At 40.3% G+C, this 21,513-nt stretch overlaps 1 protein-coding gene across 1 annotated transcript in view; it reads right to left on the bottom strand.

Moving 5' to 3' along the window:
• Positions 1-2,346: 2,346 nt before the first annotated feature.
• Positions 2,347-21,513, bottom strand: part of slc18a2 (solute carrier family 18 member 2) — a 25,019-nt gene continuing 5,852 nt past the window's right edge. The window contains 17 exon segments of the mRNA XM_034122468.1: positions 2,347-3,372; positions 5,373-5,506; positions 5,758-5,877; positions 5,965-6,028; positions 7,078-7,129; positions 7,824-7,902; positions 9,171-9,266; positions 10,851-10,911; positions 11,930-11,973; positions 12,118-12,207; positions 13,046-13,072; positions 13,075-13,137; positions 14,226-14,291; positions 14,390-14,460; positions 16,836-16,988; positions 16,990-17,072; positions 17,075-17,163. Coding sequence (XP_033978359.1) covers positions 3,265-3,372; positions 5,373-5,506; positions 5,758-5,877; positions 5,965-6,028; positions 7,078-7,129; positions 7,824-7,902; positions 9,171-9,266; positions 10,851-10,911; positions 11,930-11,973; positions 12,118-12,207; positions 13,046-13,072; positions 13,075-13,137; positions 14,226-14,291; positions 14,390-14,460; positions 16,836-16,988; positions 16,990-17,072; positions 17,075-17,163 — 1,400 coding nt within the window. The 3' untranslated portion in view covers positions 2,347-3,264.

Below are 21,513 nucleotides of genomic sequence, written 5' to 3'. Positions count from 1 at the left end.
TATCTGAATGGCTTGTTGGATCCTGTGTTCTGAACGAGGCAGCCCAGAGGAACTGCCTGTTTCCGCTCACAGTTTGTTGTTATGTAGCCACTCTGGATGTATAAAGATATACAGCGTTGGAGGCGGGGCCCCCTACATAACTATGAAAGTTGCTCAATTGCGCATGAAGCCAAAATGGCCTTCCTCTGGAGAACAACAACATCAGATCAGCCGGGGATCTGGGCTCATAGAGCAAGCGCACTCACATTTTCCTTAAGCCCCGCCTCCAATCCACTTCGTCACGTCCGGTCACGGCTCAGTTACATGAACAGACAATAACTCTAGATCTGGATTTTAATGCATTTACAACTTTAAGGACCTGATGACTTGAATATGGGCTAGATGACTTCGTCCTGGGAAGTTGATTTATTTTTACACTGATTTACAGACATCTCTTTCCAAATTTAAGTCAAGGGGATTCTTTTTGGGCCAAGTGTCACAGTCTGACACGGCAGTTGTAATACCGACCTCCACCAAAAATGTGCTTGCCGCATTTCCTGGGGGCCCTGGTGAGGGGCCCTAAAAGAGCTCCACACATATTAGAGGCCTAACCCAGCCGGAGCCTGTTCATGTTGCTTCCTTTCGGCAGCGATACAGACATATCTGTCGCACCAGCTCCCCACAGAGCAGCTTGTTCCTCCAACTGTGAGACCCAGTTTATGACCGGGCAACTTTCGGTCAGAGATGGTTTATTGTTACGACCGGGCATCTTTCGGTCAAAGATAGTTATGTTATGGGGACATATGGAACGCTTCCTTCTCGGGGCTTGATGACTCCAAGGTGTGAAATCTTCGAGGCCATAAGTGTCATCTGCAAGTAATTCAGTGTCCCCAGCTGTTTAGCCTATCTAGTGAAGAATGTTGATTACCCTCATCCAAACTAGTTAAAACCTCTACGAGAGGACGGTTTCTTCAGAATAGATTGTGGCAACTAATCCGTGTGGTCAGACCGTTGGCCCTATGACTTGTCTTGTGAATTCTCCGGCCGAAGCTCCAAATAAACCATCAGTGTTTGACATCAAAGCTCCAGCTCTCCTCGTGTCTCTTTGAGTCCTGACTCCATTGCTACAGAAGTTTCCCCCACAATTATACAACTATTTTAATGTTGTGATTAATCATCATTAATCACAGATTATTGATGTGATTACTACAGTTCAATTTTTTATTTGTTAATTGCACTAATAATCGTATAAGCACATCATCGCTCTGCAGAGAGGATGATCTGCCATCTCTCAACGACCTACAGGCCTCCAGGACCTTGAGGCGGGCAGGGGGGTTTGTGGCGACCCCCACCCTGGACACAAACTGCTCCCCCATTTATGTAGGAAGTGGATTATCACATCTGAACTAGAACATTCTCTGTTGAGAAATGTTGACTGGCCCTTGGTGCTTGGCCAGATAACTTTATTGCCAGTGTGTAGGTATTGATTGCAGTAGTAGTTTGGGGACTTTATATATATCTTTTTTTAAAACAACCCTAATCCTGAGAGTAGTATTAGGATACCTACTTGCTGGGGCTTTCAGTTTGATAGGGTGTGGGATGGGGCCTTGCCTTTCACACAGAAATACATGTATAGCAATTGAAGGCCTAAAGCAACAATGGAGTTATTGTGAAATATTGTGTCTTTCAGTTTATTTCAATTAGCCAAATTGTTGTACTGTAGGTGTAATACCAGATGAAAAGCATAAATATGATGTGCACGTTGTTTCATATTTTCATAATTTTTCTTTGTCTCTTTATTTATTTCTCATTAGATCCTCCTCTCAGATAGACACACCTGTAGAGTCTCTCAGTAGGTTGATGAACAAGGGCCTTAATTAAAACCCACATGATGAATCTAGCATAATGTCAACTTTGATCCTCTAGATTGGTCTTTTCTAACAGATGTACTGTTTTCATTCAAAAAATGAATTCCACCGTTCCAGTTTTTCCCCATTAATGTTAAGCTATTTTCAATTTTTCTTGAGCCAAATTATATAAGGGAAAGCGGGAAATGTGAAAACTCTGCAGGTCGAGTTTCAAGTGCTGAGTTTCATTCTCACTTCTGTTAAAAAAAAAAAGATCAGGGCATGACTCTAAATTGCTAAAGTTAGGCTATAAACTAAATCCATCACTGCCGCAGGGCCCCGTTCACCACCGCTAAGCTACATGTAAAGGCGGCCATCTTTAGTGTGGTGAAGTTTCGTCACATTTTAGCAACTGCTGTTTTTATGACACATGGAAGCTTCAGACATTCATCAGTGGAGTATTTACTGATGTGTTTTATTTTAAAGAACCAAATGAAGAATCTCTTTACCTTGACCTTATTTCAATCTAACCAATAAAACGTTAAGAAAAAACGTTGACTACAGAGACCAGGGTACTGGACGTGGTCAATTGCAAACTTATTTACAAGTTTAAGGACTTATACCTGCACCATCTTATTAATGACAGAACTTTTTCCTAATTTCCTGTGGGACTTATTCTCCCTGCCACTGAGGTAAATAAAGTCAACTTTTGGGGTATTTACAGTATTAATGATTCATTAAATTAAAAAGCAGGGTGAACAGCAGCTTACTTTCTCTGACGTTGCCATAACGCACGGTTCTGTAGGTTCGGTTCTAAGGAGGATATCATGAATCTATATTGTGTTTTAAAACACTTTCGTCATCCTTTTTAAACCAGCCTAAATGTGTTGACTTCCCTACACAGTTGGTAGTAACTGCATCAATGCAAACATGGACCATAGACCAACAATTATTCCTGACTTTAGACAAACAACAGTTTCTTGACATACCACACAATTACCCAATATAATACCAACTTGCAAAAGGTCTGGTTATAATACTCTAGACAGCATCATGGACGTACAGCAGATACAAACACGACTTTTAATGGCTTACACATAAATGAACACAGATTTGTATCCAAAATAAACCAGCAAAGCGTACTTGTTGCTCAGCACCCTTCTACTACCTAAAAAGTGCTTTTTGACACATCTCTCTACTGAATAAGGCTTTTGGCTAAAAAATATCTCTCACACAATGCGCTTGCAACCACAGATCAAGAACAACTTTGGTTTGCTCCAGTACAACTGCTAAGAGGACACAGACCAGACTGAACGCGGGACATTCACACAGAAATATCTTGGCAGTTTGTTTCATTGCTGTTTTTTTTTCTTCTGTTACTTTTTTTGTACAACAAAATAAATCCTCTGAAGGGTTAACCTGCATGGCTGGTGTCCTGTTAATCATAATCCTCATATTCTGGATCCATGTTGTCGCCCTGGTAGTACGTCCCCTGTGTGGAGTAGGACCGTGTCTTCATTGAGCAGTTGGTGTCCATCAAAATAGCCTGGAATGACAATATAGAATATATAGAATCGGAGGGATGAAACCCTCTTTAATGGTCACACATACATGCACACAGCACACACAGTGAAATGTGACCACTGCATTTAACCCATGCTAGTACTAGGAGCAGTGGGCAGCTCCTAGTACAGGCAGGGCCCTGGATGTGAACTGGGATCTCTCCCAGTAGTAGTCCACACTCCATATTTAGGTCTGATCGGGGACTTGAACCGGCGACCCTACGGCTCACAGGCCAAGCCCCTACTGACTAGGAAAGTGTTATTTCTGCCTCAACATCTGTCAAAGTCCCCTATTGTCCTTTTTTTTAGAATTGTTTAAGCAATGCAAGGGTTACAACCTACTATATGGCTTATTGTTAAATTATTATGTGATTTATTGTTTTTTTTATATATCAATTAAAAGCTTTTTTTATGACTTGATACTGAATTCCAATTTCTATGAACACATTTCATTTATGCATAGTTGCTTTATGCAAAGCATGTTTTCTTTGACACTAAAATAATGATACACATCTTAACCCTTCTCTTGCGTTTCGGGTCAAAAGTGACCGAGTGACTTTGTTTTTGATCATAAATATTGTGTTTTTCATCCAATTGCCTCAAGACCTTATGTTATCCTCCACACTAGGCCTCTGAACATATACAATTGATGATCACCACTTGCATTGATTTTTTTTAGTGATTTATTCACACACACACACACACACACACACACACACACACACACACACACACACACACACACACACACACACACACACAAACACACACACACACAAGTTGCAAAGTATACCAATTATATATTCTCGTCCACTAGATAATAACTTGTAAGTTACAAGTTGTAAGTTGTAAGGCAATGTCTTCCCCTCTATCTCTCAATTTAACACCCTCTCTGGAATAAAGGCACTATGGCCCAAAATAAAATAAAAAGTATGTGTTTGTGTCCATCTCCTGTAAATATCAGTAGATGGTAAAGAAAAAACATCGACTAGGTTTATAATGTTACAGATGAGCACCTTTAAAAATCCATTTAACTTTAACACCTCACATGGGAACTTTCTAAAAACACAACCCAGTTTCAGAGGAAGGCCTACCACTACCTCATCATCTAAATTCATTATTGAGGAGCAGGAGGAGTTATCAGCATGCAGGATGGAGATTATCATGCAGCTGATTGATGTCCAATGACAGCACGGTAATTATGGCTTTTTTCCACTTACTAAAGTCTGTAAAACATGAATGAGTGTGTTACTGTTAAGTGCCAAACAGAAATGATAAAATGCATGTATCTATATCGGACAAACCGGCAACACACAACGCAGTCTTTCTTGCATTTCCTTTAGGATTTTAATAATCATTGCTCAGGAGTTCCTGTCTGACTGAAGTTATTAAATAAAAAGTATACTTTTTTAATGACTTTCCCTTGTTCTCACTTAGAGACATGCTAAAACACATCAGCTAAGTGAAATAGTGAACCTTGCAGATATGACTTCTGTGGAATGGTGGCAACAAGATAGGGGATGATTTTGCCAACATTACTCAAACTATAGTTGCAGTTGTAGAAGAGAATTGCTTCCAAAATGTTTTCATTGGACCGTCTATACTAGACTGGTTTAATCAACATTCTTGTCTAGTAAATGTATTATAAAAAACTTGAGGAAAATTATTAAAATTTAATTTCACGTGAATTACGATGCTATGATTCAAGCAGGATAATTTTTCTTGCTAATATTCATTTATACTAATACAGCTTATATAAAAGAGCAGACATTGAATACAATGCTGGTAGCTTAGTGGTTGAATATATCGGGATACTGCAGCATCATTCAGACTGAAAGGCAATGCAAGAAACATTAGTGTTGGGAGTTGTGCGACTTGTTATCCATCCAACAACAACATTCTGGTGGTTTGTTCACCTTGCCTTCAATATTTCTCTGTGTTCCTGTATTTGTTTGACTCTATTTAAGTGTGATTTGAAACTTACAATTTTCTCTTCTTGTCCCGGTGGATTCCTGAGGAAGATGCAAAGAGGAGCATAGAGAATATCCACTATTCCAATGATGATCATCATCCAGGGGAAGCCGATGCTCTGAGATATGGCTCCGCCGATAGACGGACCTACAACCGTCCAGGACAAATCACATAGTTTAGTTGTTTGTCAGGAGCACTTTGCTTTTCAAATCTGTTTTGACATATTTGTAATATGTAATAACCATGAAATAATAAATAAATAATCAACAATAAAACAGTATTTTATTTAATCTTGACAAGATAAACCAGAAGATTTAATTGCTTTAGAAATTCATTTAAAGGCATCATAACCTGTAGTTAATAGTTGATATTATGGCTACAGTTTTGTCATTCCTTACCTAAAGCAAATCCCATGCAGAAAGCCACATCAGCAATAGCATACACACTTCCGTAGACAGACACATGCCGCAGGTCCACCAGGTAACCCATAATAGGCATCATAGACGAGTCCACCATGCCTGTAACACACCACAATAAAGGTCTAACACACAAAGCGGGGAGAATACTACTTTGTAACTTTGTAATTCTAAATTTAGCAGACTTACCGATAGCAAACCCAATTCCAAAGTTAGGAATAATCAGACCATAGATGTTTTTGGCAAATGAAACCTAGAACAGACAGACCCATTTCAGAGTAAACAACAACACTGATATTTGGAGATACTTTTTGTTTGAGCTTTGTTATCATTGTGAAGTCTCCTATTGGCAGCATGAGTTCTGAACAGGAATGACATATAACTAAGATAGATACATCTGAATAATCTGGAGAACCTGGACCTTTTTTTTTTATCTTCAAACATCAAGAGCAAAATACTGGGTCCAACCGAGCAGCAACCTCCTGTCCTGGGAAATGCTAACGCTGAAGTGCCAAAAACTGCAGTTCCTTCAATTTGCAACATAAGGCTGGCTCCAAAAGTGAATCAATCTCCACAGACTGCACAGCAGAATAAATATGTTTACAGCCTGGTACATTGCATTATGCATTACATTAATGCACATCATGTAGGCTACTATACACCATATCGTTTTTTTTTTTTAACACTGTGAGCCATGTTCATCTTCATCCCTCTGAATATATTTTGGACATTTCTATATATTCTAGACAGTTACACACAACTAATATTAAAGTAAACTGAAAATACGAACGCAACATGCTAACCAAGCTAGCAAGCTAGAGCTAGTGTTAGCTGGAAACTTACAGTAGCATTTGTTATGCCAACCGACTGTCCTGACCGGGAAATAATAATACATATAATTGATATAGTGCTTTTGTAAGTACTCTTAGACCCTTAACAATAATGAATAAATGATAAATAAATACTTTAAGAAGCATACAAGAAAACATTCATACAAAATACACTAGAACACACTAAAAGAAAACAATGGACGCAATGAAATTAAGAAAACCAAACTATAGAACAGATCGGTTGTTTAGGGCGCTGTCGATGATGATTCATAGTCAGTGAAAAGTCTTTCCTGTATGATTTACTGTGGTTACTGGCTGAGGAATGGGATGAGTCAAATCACTGATTTCACTGCACACCCGCACATCTTAAAATTCAGTTCATGTTTTAAACTCCTCATGGACCAGTGCTCAATTGTCCCATAGTTGATTTCTGAATCCACAGTAATGGTGTAGTTTTCTTGCCCATACTTACACATATTACGCTGATTCCAACCACTGTTATTCCAATGAGAGCACAAAGCCACCTGTAAGGAGAGAAGAGACAGTCAGTATTCTCTAAAACACTTCAATAATATGTTCCAATACTTAAACAGAATTATGCCAGCTTTCCCTAACCAATAACAACAATACTTCAAATATATATGTCACATACATTGCAATGCTTAATACTGTAGCTGGGAATGAACAAGGTTCATCCAAAAGCAATGTGTTTCTGTTCTTTTGGAAGGTTGTTATTTTTGGCAGTCCCTGAAGAGGAAACATGTTTCTAATGGGCGCAATGTGAGGTGGTGTAATATTTTCCTGAAAAGAAGGAAATACCAATAAGGTGATAATGAAACAGGAAATCCTTATCATGACTTATCGGGAAACCTTGATAAAACAGTCTCCCTTTTGTTTCAGGCAATAGGCCACAATTCAAGCAAATTCAACTGTTATAATATCTTATATGGAAACACATATGGAACATATTGTGTACGAACCACCGGTTAGTTTTGCACATAAGGGCGGAAGTTTTTTAAAATGTATTTCATAGTCTTTAAAGGTTCTTAATGTAGCTATTCATATATTCTCACAAGACTATGTTATTTATACATAAGTCCCTCAATGCTGTATGTTCCTGTATCATAAAAGCCTCAATAAAGCCAACCTCTCAAACACCAACAAACTGAAAAGTAAATATATACCGAGAGAACAGATAAGGATCATGTATCTCCCTACCTCCCCATCTTGAGCGCCAAGGTGCCGAAGATGTAGGTTCCAATAAGGTAGGAGATGGATGCTGGTAAGAAAGCGACGCCTGACACACACACACACACACACACACACACACACACACACACACACACACACACACACACACACACACACACACACACACACACACACACACACACACACACACACACACACACACACCAACACACACACACACACACACCACACACACCACACAGTGTGATAAGCAGATCTCTATCAGCACAGCTTCCATTGTCTGTAATGAAGACTTGTGCCTTCCACCTGCCAGCACATGACACCCTAATATCCTGTTCCCCACCCATCCTCTTTATCTGACCTAGACTTCATATACAGCGCACTGGAACAAACTAATAACACCAAAGACTGCAGGAAGCCTCGCTATAGAAAATATCTAGCGTGGTAGAGGAGTGCTACGTCAAGTCACTAAGTAAGGTCGAATTACTGCTTTGTGGTTATATGTCTCCGCTAACCACAACAACCTTTAGTACATTAAACAACAGACAGGTTTGTTTTATTTTCCATGCACCTCTCTAGTATTAAGCCACAGGTCAGATATATTGGAGCGCTCAGAAAATAAATATTGTAGTTGGATGTTAACGTAAACGCTTTTTACAATTTGAAACTTGTAGAGGTCGAATACTGGATGTTTTCTGGTGCAGTTCTGGAGAAAAGCCACATTGTTGTTTTCCCATTGGTTATTGTTAACATGTGACTAAGGTCATGGCTCATTTTGACCTTTCTTCTTGAATCGAGTGTTGACTTTGCAAGGAAAAGGTTACAGTTAGTTACTACAAATTAATTTTATATTACAGTACAAAGCATGTGATGGGGTTTTCTTACATAATGTTCACTATGATGCTTTACTTAAATGCTTTCTGTTCTAGTTGTAAAATAAATGGAATTCAGGGGTTGTCTACAAAAAAAAAAAAACTATGACAAATATAGTTGTCAGTATTGTTAAGTAAATATAATGTTGTAATGGAGGCGAAACAATGTAAAACACTTTGTTATTTAATATTCAGTTTCCCTGGGCACTGTCAAAGAGCTTCTGATAATTATCAGGATTTAACATTAAGGTCATACTGGTGGCTGGCGCTGCCCTGCTTTATAATCAGAGGTGTTTCTAAGAATCTGACCCCTTCTTCTATGTAGATGGAAAAGAAACATGTGAAACACAGTGTACAGTAGTCTTGTAAAACATTGCCTGTAACGAAGACTACAACAATAACTGAAGAAAGTGTGTGTGGGTCCTCCTACTAGTTTTTGTGCGTAGAGTGTATTTTACTACTGAACTGAGCTTTTAAATACCTAGCTGCCATTTCTTGGAACACATGGTCTCCATCATCCAGATCGGCAGCGTCGGCTCCAACATGGCAATGGCCATATTTCCAAAGCAAATGGCACCTGGGGAGGAAGATTAAAGATAAGTGGAAGCAGTGTCAATTATGGTCTGTTTTTGTTCTTTGGTCCTTATTTGTTACCTCTTTAGCCGCCTGGATGACGGTATACACACATACAAACACAGCCTCTTTGTTTCTGTGCTGTCACTCCTTAACCTGAAGGGAAAGTACTGCTGATCTGAGATTTCAGATAGCATTGTTGAACGTCTTGGATGTGAGACTTTGCAGGAAGGGTTTGTAATTTTGATCTGCTGTTTGTTTTTTGTGTGATATAATATGATGTCATAGTCATGGACTCCCTTTGACAAAAAGCAGACAAAGTTTTCTCCATTACGTGGATATCAGAACACTTAGAACCAATATTGATTATCAACTTTAGTTATTTCATCAGATCTGCGATCATATGTCTTGCACAGCATTCTGACTCCAGGCTGCTGGACAGATGTTCAACACACATCGAGCCAAGGTGAATCGGGATAAACTGGAAAAGGCCCCTGATGTAAGGTGTCCCCTGATATTCTTTGGGAAAGGCAGGGAACACAAGGTGTCCGTCACTATCCTCAGAGAAGGCTGGGAACACGCACTGAAAAAACTCAACCTTTGACTTTAATTGTATTATGACAACAGATTTTCCATTTGTTTTACTTCAACTTTATATCTTTGCTTTCAACTAACCTAATACAGTTGACATTTGTTGACATAATACTTTTTAATAATGAAGCCAACGTTTCAGTTTTTTTCAACATCTGATACTGATTGGGGCATGTCACACCTGAGATGCTCTCCATGTTGTAACAACCACAACCTGTGGTGTGATGGACAGAATGTTAAACAGCATTTCTAGGGAAACGATGGGTTTGGTGACCCTAGGATGTTTTTTGAGCTAGTTCTGTATTTTGGTCCGATCAGGACTTGATGTGGTAAACAATTTAACCCACTTTAGTACAAGAAGCCTTGGGCAGCTTTTATATACAGCTCTCGGGAAGCATTGTAGGTCCAGTGCCTTGCTCGAGGACACTTGGCATTACTTCGACGTTCCGGGACTTAAACCAGCGACCCTGTGGCTCACAAGGTCCCTATAGATTTAGTCATTCCCACCTATGTCTGACTGAAGTCGAACCAATGTGGACCCTTAGGAACAGGAACAATGTTTTGGTCAGGTTGGCTAACTGTGGAAGTATTCTAGACATGTCAAAATGGGACCGGACCATGGCAGGTACAGAGCACGCCGGAGGGAATAAATATCCTGTCCAGTCAGAGAACTTAGTGGTCCGCCAGGAACATGTGTTTGATGAAGGTGAGGGAAAATGGTGTCTGGGCTTAGTTTGCTGTAACAGCAACTGGTAGCAGTGTAAGAGTGAGGCAGAAGCTGATCTGATTTCTGTACTTTAATATGGAAAACTCAATTCCTGCTCTGGATCCAGCAAATCAATTGTTGGCTTTGTGCTTGGCTGACCAACAAACACAACAAAGTTCCGGTTAAATTTCTCTTCCTGCTTTATCCCCAGCACCATAATAAAAGGCAATATCTTACTGATGATTCAGTGGGGTGAATTAGTGTTCTTCACATCTGCTATTATTTCCTTACCAGCTGCGATTAGAATGTATGGATCCTTCATCAGTGTTAACAGCGAAGTCCCCTTCTGACTCTGTGACAAAGGCAGATAACAACATGCTATATCAAACACAGAATTGATGATATAATTCAGTCACAAGCATTCCCACTGTTTATAATTATATACATTTAAAGAACCTTTATAACATGTGTGAGCCTAATGCAGCTTGTTGACATCCAAACAGAACTAACATGTCTTGATGCATGTCTCTGGGGAACCTTGTTAAAATGGAATCGTTTGCTAAAAATTGCACGAGATGTAGAATATTGGAATGGTGAAATAATCTGCAAATAAAACCGATCCTTCTGCTGGCTTTGCCTCCATCAGCAGATCTCAGATAATATAAGATCATGTGTCATTTTGAACAGAAGGGAATAAGCAATCTTTATCTCTTTTCTGAAGGAATTATTCATTAGTGTTTAAAACATATCAATAATGTGTTCACTGAAGACTCTGGTAGTTTCTTTCATTCTCCTTAAGCCTAATAGCCCCGAACATAGACCTGCTGTCCGTCTTGCTGACCAAAGTCTCAACTCACGCTGAGGAACAGGAATGGAGAAGCAGACAAACTGACATGCAGCTTAAAGCGTTACAAATGGTTGCAAATCAGGACCTCTGTTTTCTGAAATGTTTCTACTTATAATACTGATTTCCTTTATTTTTTTCTATATAGCCTTCTAATTGGCTGATGCCTGCCTTTTGGAAGCTAACGTCAATGATACCCCAATCCACAGATCAGAGGAAAGAGCTGGTCACATTTCAATTTGTTGGAGAGCTGAAGGTTGGATCCTGACTGTTAAATTGTCCCTGTTTTCTTGAGAGATGTCAGACACTGTGTCTGGATTCATGTTTTAAATAGAGTGAGTGACTCCATTTACATTTACCAAAAGCCATATGTGTTGATGCACATCATCCACCTTCTTAACATTTCACTTCCTGTATTGACCATACAATGTCATCAAAATCTTTAAAATGATGTGCAGCTGTAAAGGTCACCTTAATGAAGGATGTTAACGTTCAGGAAATGAATGAACAGGGAACACAGACTCACCTCTGGGGCCACCTTGCAGGGCTGTAGAACAAAGAGCTGCAGAGCTGTGAAGACACACAGTGTATCAACTTAATGTAACATTAAACATGTGAAGATATGTTTAACAATGTAAAGCTCACACATTATTATTTCCATTCATTTTGGCATGACTCTTGTTGATTTAAATGTAAGTAACAATGTAAGTGTACCTCCATCAAACAAAGCCAGGCTGGCCAGAATGAGGAAAGGAGCGGTCTTCCCCACAAACTCGTACATCACACTGCCGAAGGGGGGGCCAACTGTGGGGAAACATCAGCTTTATTATCACTTTAGTTACTGCAGCTTTGTTAAGTGTGTCAGGTTAGTTTTTGAAAAAGTGTTGAATACATGTTTCAACATTTGATTTGATAGATTAGATATGAATGCAATTTTTTCTTAATCCATTAAATATTTTTTGTTTAATTGCATTCTTAAAATGTGGGTCAGAAAATCCAGAATTTAATTTGCCATGAATTGTCCATATTAAGCCCAAACTTATTTGACTCTCTTAAACTCAGTTGTTGTCGAATGGTGAATTTGATTTGATTGAGTTCATGATTTTATAATCATATGTGTCCCTGAGACACTTCACCCGAAATTGCTCCTGTGGGGATTGTCCACAGTATTGAGTATGTAAGTCACTTTGGATAAAAGCGTCTAACAAGTGACATGTGATGTAATGTATAAAACGGTTTTATTTTTTTGCGTTCAGAACATTGAAATAGCAAAACTATAAAAGATATGCTATAAAGGGGGGTAATGGCGTCTCGAGCAGTCTCTCTTTCTGTGATGTCTTTACACAATTTATCCGGACGCCATTGCATGTTCGTAGCATTTGAGTACTTTTGAATGGCTAGCTAATGGGCGCCGCTTTGGTTTTAAAGAAAAGGCAAGCATGGTCTATGGGCCCAAGTAGATGTGGAAAAGAAGATCCAGTTCTCTTCATACGCTCATGTTTGGCACCTAGCATGACAGAATGTTGTTCTGTGTTCTCACGCTCTCTCAGGGTCAAAGGATAGAAAAGCAATTGGCACATTTGACTGTCCACTGGCCCAACCAGACCTGATGTAACCTTTACAGTATCATCTGTGTACATACTTAGCACCCCCATTGCAAGACCCCCAGGGCGATTCCGATGGCGTGACTTCTCTCCTCATCATCTGTGTACACACTCGCAAGCATTCCCATACCTGAGAACACACAGAGGTACAGATCCTGCAATAACAACCACTCGTTGAAAAGCATGTTAGCTATGTAAAACGTAGCAGACACAAATAATGTGGTGCATATATACTTATATATATAATAGTGGTAAATGTCATAACGCTAATCACATTAGCTAATTAAAAAACACATGGCTCATTTTGGGATAAACTGGAACTCATGTTGACATGTGTTCGTTTGGGGATTTTAGCCTCTGCTTCTTTTACTCACGATTATGTTTGAGTTCTATCTTTCATCCCTTTTTTTGAGGATTCTAAACAAATGGCAGTACAGTTTATTATTGGGACTTTCTCATCATCTCTGGATTCAGATGTCAGGTGGTTTCCATAGCTTTCAGGCTGAATACAGGCTGTGGTAATTGGCTAGTAGCTAGTCCAATTAGGCTGACTGAGCCTTACAAAGCCAGAGGTATGCCACTGCCTTTAATACCACAAACACGTGAAATAAATGACCCTCCAGGAGTTTAATAATGGAGGGCAGTGTTGAATTAGGTGTATCGTAATTAATACTTCTGTTGCACAATTTCTGTTGCAGAAGTTGTTATGTTGTTTTCTGATTTTCGATGGTTGTGGCCTAAATGGATCCTTTAGCTTACCACTTTCACAGGAACGTTTTAAAAGGGAGTTACCATCTTAAAAAAAAGCGTATTGTCTTTATGCTTTATCTCAATACGGGTACATGTAGGAAAACATACAGTTATCTTTATGCAGCTTTGCTTACTTTGTCCAACATAAGCAACATTTTCAATTCTTCCGTTACACAACAAACAGTCCATATAGGCTTTTGGATGTGTGCTTCATTTTTAGATTACAAACTAAAGTAAGATAGTCCAAAACACCACCAAAGTAGGACTTTCTTTAAATACTTGTGTAGCATCATAGAAGGCAACCTGCTCCCTCTACAGGAGGAGGTCAGCACCTCCTGTCTAATTTAGGCTACAAACAACTTCTAATGCAGCACTCCTTTAAATGCACCACGCTCAGGCTGTCACTCAATGTCCTTTGAGAATCTACATTCAGATGAATTGAATGGTGTAAAGAGAAAAGATTCTTACCGGCCACAGAGGAGCAGGAGGAGCCGACACCCTGCAGTGATCGGGCCAGAAACAGCAGAGCGTTAGCTCGAGGGAGAAGGCAAACACTACACATCAAAGAGCAGAAATATAGACAAAGAAACATCAGGCAAGAGGAAACATTAGGATTTTCTGATGAAGACGACAGGTGGTATAGGACTTACTGATAGTAGACATGAACATGATACAGAAGCCAGCGAATAAGGGAAGTGGTATCCTACTCTGAAAGGACCAAGAGAAAAAGGCAGATTATAATTCAACAGAAAGCATGTCACACACAAACACACATTAACTAAATGGCTTTATTCAAAGATGGTATTCTTCTCAGCATACTATCACTTTCTAAAGTAGTGTTACTTTGCGAGGAAGAGATTATTTTTGTGTGCTTAACGAGTCAAATCTATTGTCAGTCCGAAGACATTTTCGCTATGGCAACCAGCACAGGTATTACGGATGAAGATTTTATCCAAATGTTAATAAGGTGTTGAAGTTACAATTTGTGCAACATGAAGTGAAACCAAATCATAAAATGAAAGTCAAAATAATCAAATAAACTGCATAGCACATTGTGTCCTGTAACCCCAGGAGCACTGCAGAAATTCTGTAGTTGCATGACTCAGTTACGATTGTAGCGGAGCAGGATGACAACGTCTTCTTTCATTAAAATGTTTTAAAGCTGCCATGCACATCAGAGCTGTTGTAATCACCGCAGATACCTGACATGCTTGACTTGCCTTCTATTGTCTCTGTCAGGATGGAAGGTGACTAAGAACCACTAATGTCCTCAATTACAGCATATCTGAGCGCCCATCTGAGACACTGAATATTGCTTTGGAGGTTAGTTGTCACTATTGTTGGAGCATCCATGCTTCTCCATTCCTGTAAACATTTATCTCACATTCTGCTCAAATCGTCACACCGACTCTGGTTTAATCTTCAGAATGATTTCGTTAAATTAAGCCAACGTTGGAATGTTGAATTCCTCCTCAAAGAAGTTTGGGATTGGCTCAACTGGCAGGAAAAAACAGGTAAACAGGAAAAGCGAAGGCACACACACACACACACACACCACACACAACAGCACACACACACACACAGACACACCAGCACACACACCACACACACACACACACACACACAACACACACACACACACACACACACACACACACCACACACACACACACACACTTGTTGTGGCCACCGTGTTTAGAAAGGTGTTGATTGGCCAGTGTCACGGCCTATCACACTCTTATGTTGGTTTAAAATAGAGGAACTCAACCATCCATGAAACTGGAAAATGCACAATCACACACACATCTTCAGGACTGCTCTGTATTTCATTCAGTTGGATTAGCTGATATGACGTTACACACCTCAAAACCCATGTGACATTACTGACATGTTTCCCCTCTATAACTGGAACAGGGAGTTCTGTTTGCTTGCTTTTCTCTCCGATTTGAGTCGGATGTTGAATTAAATAAGTCCACAAGTGTTATTCTGTGTTGACCTCTTGCAGCTTTACAACAAAAGAGGAAATTTAAAAACAATTCTGCCCCCCGGCTAGCAGGAAGCCTCAGTGTCTGTCCATACATGCCACTCTCTGTTCCTTCGTCATTCTGCTTTAAATGAAATCATTGTCTTCCAATGTTTTCTGTCTTTTCTCTTTAACATTTCTTGCACACGCTGAGTTGTGTCAAATGCCACATACGACCATGATTGTAGTTCTGTTCCTCACATGGATTCAAATGAGCTGTAACTGCATGATGCAATTGACAATTTCAGTGACCAGCAGAACAAGCCTGATGGGTCAGAGTGACAGCTACACATGGATGGTGCTGGTTATAGGGAGAGTAAGAAATGCAACTGAATCTTTAGGTCATAATTCTGCATGCAGTAGGAAACTCTGGCACTATATATTATACCTGACATTTACAGAACAATCTATCGACAAAGGAAAAAACAACTTGTGGATTCACCGATAATAAAGAAAAAGGTTGAAAGCACTTATAATGTGTGGCTATACATCACAATTCAGTGCTGTGTCAAACACTATTTAACCTAAAAACCACCCAGTGATCTGTCCTGAAGTGTTTTCAAATGTAATGATTCCAATTTTAAACTGAATGAAATGCAAGGGATAAAAGTAGCTTTTAGTAGGAATAACAACAATGCATTACTTATGTTCTTTATGTGACAACCACAAGAGTTCAGACGGCTTCTACTCCATTTCTAAGCTGCTAAGTCACCAGTAATGTTCCTGGTTTACTGTGAAATGTGTTAACCAGTTCATTCCCAGTGGTGTAAAGTAACTAAGTAGATTTACTCATGTACTGTACTTAAGTACAAATGTGAGGCACTTGAGTATTTCAATGTTTTGCTACTCTGTACTTCTACTTTTACTTTTGGTACTTTAAGTATAATAAGATGCTAATACTTTTGTGCTTTTACTTGAGTAACATTTTGATGCAGTACCTTTAGTTGTAACAGAGTATACATTTGACTGAAGTACAAGAACTGAGTACTTCTCTCACCTGTGTGAATCCCCACAGTTGAGTATTCCCTCCCCCACACAGACACAGAGGGGCCTACCTGTTGGTGAGGGGCCCGATGAAGGGGTTGACCAGCAGCTGCACGGTGGCCTTGGAGGCAAACAGCAGTCCCACTTTCACATTCTCATTGCGCAGCCTGCCGCTGGACTGGGGGCATTCGGAGGAGTTCTGTGGCAGCTCTGGAGCAGGGGGGGGGGTCCGTAGAGCTGACTGTGGTGTTGGGGCCCGCGGTCCTCACCGTGTTGTCATATAAGGACACGATGCTGTGGAAGGCCCCCCGCTGGAGGCCTGCTGTGTCAGGGTGTGGTTCTTCAACGCCATCTGTGCCGACTCATCCAGGCCGTACAGGTAGCTGGGGATTATGGGAACTGGTGGGCATAAAGAGTTGAGAAGAGAGGGATGTGAGGAAACATGACAGAACCACTGACTGATGCTCCGTAGCACAATAGAAAACCAGGGGCCATTTCAACATTTCAACAGAGCAGGAAGGGTGCTCCACACCTTGAATCCACAGTTACATTACATTACATTACATTGCATTTAGCTGACGCTTTTATCCAAAGCGACTTACAATAAGTGCATTCGACCAGGAAGATACAAACTTGAAGAAAACACAATCCTATAAGTACATCAGGGTTCATAGAGCCAAAACATTTCAAGTGCTACTCAACTAGCTTTAGATAAGCCAGTCCTTTGTTAGTAGTATAAGTGCTTTGATAGTAATTCTATCGCTCGAAGTGGAGTCGAAAGAGATGAGTTTTCAGTCTGTGCCGGAAGATGGGTGAGCTTTCTGCTGTCCTGGTGTCAATGGGGAGCTCATTCCACCATTTTGGAGCCAGGATAGCAAACCCACGTGTTTTTGCTGATGGGAACTTGGGTCCCCCTCGCAGTGCTGGTGCAGCGAGCCGTTTGGCTGATGCAGAGCGGAGTGCACGTGCTGGGGTGTATGGTTTTAACCATGTCCTGGATGTAGGAAGGGCCAGATCCATTCGCAGCATGGTAACGCAAGTACCAGTGTCTTGAAGTGGATTCTAGCAAGTTACTGGAAGCCAGTGAAGCGAGCGGAGGAAGCGGCATGGTGTGGGAACATTTAGGAAGGTTGAAGACCAGACGAGCCGCTGCATTCTGGATGAGCTGCAGAGGTCGGATGGGCACATGCAGGTAGACCAGCCAGGAGGGAGTTGCAGTAGTCTAGGCGTGAGATGACGAGAGCCTGGACCAGAACCTGCGTCGTTTTCTGGGTCAGGTGCGGACGTATCCTTCTGATGTTGTAAAGGGTGTATCTGCAGCAGCAGGTTGTAGCAGCGATGTTTGCAGTGAAGGACAGGTTGTTATCTAGGGTCACACCCAGATTCCTTGCAGTCTGAGTCGGGGAAACAGTAGAGGTGCCGATGTTGATTGTTAGGTCGTTGCTTTAACCACTGAGGGGTTTGTTTCACCTAACATTACAAAGTCCACATTTCTACATTTCAAACAAATCGAAAAAAGATGTGCCTGTTGCAGAAAACTTGATTGTGTGGAAATGTATAGAATATAACATACATTACATTAACATTACATTACATTACATACATCTTTCTTAAAAGTGCTAGAAAAGTGCTGGGAAATGTTGAAGCCACTGTAACAGACAATAGGATGAGGACACATAACATGATATTTGTATAGCAAGAGTGATTCGCTGAGAGGAAGAAGACCTGGGGCCTCATTTATAAACGGTGCGTACGCTCAAAAGATGGCGTACGCCAGTTTCTAAGCAATGTTTGCGATTTATAAAAAACAAACTTGACGGGAAAATGTGCGGTCCTCCACGCAAACTCTAACCCATGCGTACGCACTAAGCACAACAACGGGAGAGACGAGAAACTGCGACACCGTTGGCAGAAGGAAGAATGGAGAGAAATATGTGGAAATAATACCATAAATAAAATGTTACCTCTCATTTATCAAATAAGAAGAATTCATTTTCAAACATTGATTAAAGCCAATCTTAAAATGATTAAACAAAACGCCTGTTTGAGACTCTCAGTGCACACAAAAACATAACTTGGAGAAATAAATATATACGGATATGTTATTGAAAACCACCTTGAATATGGAATATGTCCAAAGTATTCTCATAAATGATGCAGTAAGCAGAAGGACAGAATTACATCTAAACTGATGCCGTTTTGCTTTTCTATAGGTTGTAGATACGAGCATGGTTTTATATACTATCATGTTTAATCATGTTTTATGCCGTTTGCTAAGACTTGATAAGTCGCTCATAAAACACAGGAGGTATGGAAACTAAGAACACCATATATTTGGTAGATTTGGCAGCTGATATAACACAACACATTTGTTTTATTTCATTTAACTGGTGGATATAGAGTTGCTGCAGTGGAGACGCTGCGCACAGCTGATCGACAGCTGGAACACAAACCACCAAATAAAAAAATAAACATTAATTGACTCCACTCCGCAGGGATCCCCCTGCTAGTGGAGCCTCGCAGTGGTGAAACCGTGCCGCGCCACACTAATTGCGCCACATAAGCGCATAGGTGCGCCGCATTTTCGGCTCAGTTGAGGCACCCTCCGCAAGGTGAGGCCCCCTCCGCAAGGTGAGGCCCCACGCAGTCTGCATGATCGGCCTGTAGGGAGGGACGGCCCTGTGTGTATTTTGTCATTAACTTTTTTCGGACCACTTATTTATTTATTTTGGTGACGATCCGACCTCCATGCTGCTACTCTGGTTCAAACTGCATCCACCAAACAATGTGATTTGTCTCCACCTTCCCAAAAGAACAAAATCTGACACAATGTGAAAAGCCTTTTTTAGCTGTTCTGTCGTCATTTCCTGCGATCTTCTTCATGCAGTCAGTCTGAATGAATATTAATACGGGGCGTTTCTTTAACTATTTATAGGCAAATATGGGCGTTACGTGAAGCCCGCAAAAGCTGCGCCGCATTTCGAGTTGATTGTGATTTATAAAAGGGAAACCGGCGGAGGACGTGCCGCACGCAAGTCCTACACCGGTACGCAGTGTTTTATGAATCGGAAAATGTCTGTGCGTATTTATTTGCTTTGTCCTACGCAAGCAACCTTCCGACGTGAATCCTACGCAAGGCTTTATAAATGAGGCCCCTGGTATGGAAAAACAATCTCTATAAAATATAGAATATAATTTAAAATTCTTCTCCTAGCCTACAAAGCACTTAATGGTCGGCACCATATTATCTTAAAGAGCCCATACCTAAAACCCCAGAGGGCATTGCTCTCTGATGTTTCTAACATGTTTTTCCCAGTAACTGAGGGGTTTCTTTTGGAGTTGGTCCTTGTAGCTGCCAGGGTCTAAAGACAAAGGGTGAGCTGTACACACTGTATAGCCCCTGAAACAAATGTATAGTTTATGATATTGGGCTGAGAAATGTAATTATGGATTGATCTTACTACTTTGATTATCGACCGAATGTAATGTGGTGCTGCTTCACCTGGAATGGCTTTGACACGCGTTTTGCCTGAAGATAGCTGAGGAGGATGTGGCAGTCTTTTTAACTGAATACACACACACATCTATATATTATTCAACACTTAGTGTTATATATATTTGTATATATATATATACAAATATGGTAAGGAACAATTTATGGTACTGTCATCATACAATGTCCAAATAATTTACTATGCTACATTAGACGTGATAATTATCTATGATTTTGAATAATGCAATGATTGTACAGCAATTTGGGTTAGGTTTTAAACGCTGCCTTAACAAACACATGTCATTATCTGCCTACAGGTTATGTTTTATCAATACATTCTTTAGTGAAACAACTGTTGATGCTGTTCACAGACTTTAGAGCCCAGCCCATTCATACCTTTAAATAACCTTAACTCTGTAAAGCCCAAATATAGAAAAACATTAGCACATTTTTTTTTTACCTTTCAGATGTTGTTGTAGGGAGCCTCAGGTGCAGATATGAAAGAGTTTTCACATTTCTACGTTTTGGTACGTTTTTAGGGAAATATTGTAAGATTGCAACGTTGGCCTTAGGTGGGAGCAGAATTTCTGTATTTCTACTCACATTGTCTGAATAAATATATTGAACAACTAAGGGTTAATTTGCAGGATTGATTGCTTACTTAGCCCTATATCAGTATAAAGCATGAATAATAATCACACATCAGTCATATCTTTTATGAATAGTCATTTATTAAATAGTAATGCAATGGTAGTCCCAAAAACAGTTCCTGTCGTCGGAAAAGCACAGACGGACGTCACACTTGCTGCATTGAGTGTTTGTTTACCCTTTACTCATAGGTGGCGTGTGAGGCTCAGGTTTGGGAAGGCTAAACAACTTTTTCTACCTGACGCTGCCCGCCTCCGGCGTCTATCGTTTTTCCAACCCAGTTTAGATTTAACCACGCCTACTTCCGCATTACACACAAGACGTAGCTCTACGCGACGTCATTGACGTCATCTTCGGCAGCCTGTGTAGTAACCATGCTTAACAAAAAAAAAACTCCCGGCCTGCCTCCCACTGCCCAGCTCAGCTCCTGGCTTGCCTCCCACACTGCCCGGCTTACTAGATATTACCTTATCTGACTACTGGTTGTTTTAAAGGTCCCATGTCATGGCCATTTCTACTGATCATAATTCCATTGTTGAGGTATAAAATACATTTACATTGTGCAATTTTCCAAACTCACATTGGTTTCTCATACAGCATCTCTGTAT

The sequence above is a fragment of the Trematomus bernacchii genome, unplaced genomic scaffold, assembly GCF_902827165.1.
Source record: "Trematomus bernacchii unplaced genomic scaffold, fTreBer1.1, whole genome shotgun sequence".
Classification (NCBI taxonomy): domain Eukaryota; kingdom Metazoa; phylum Chordata; class Actinopteri; order Perciformes; family Nototheniidae; genus Trematomus; species Trematomus bernacchii.
This window is presented reverse-complemented; position numbering and strand designations above follow the sequence as displayed.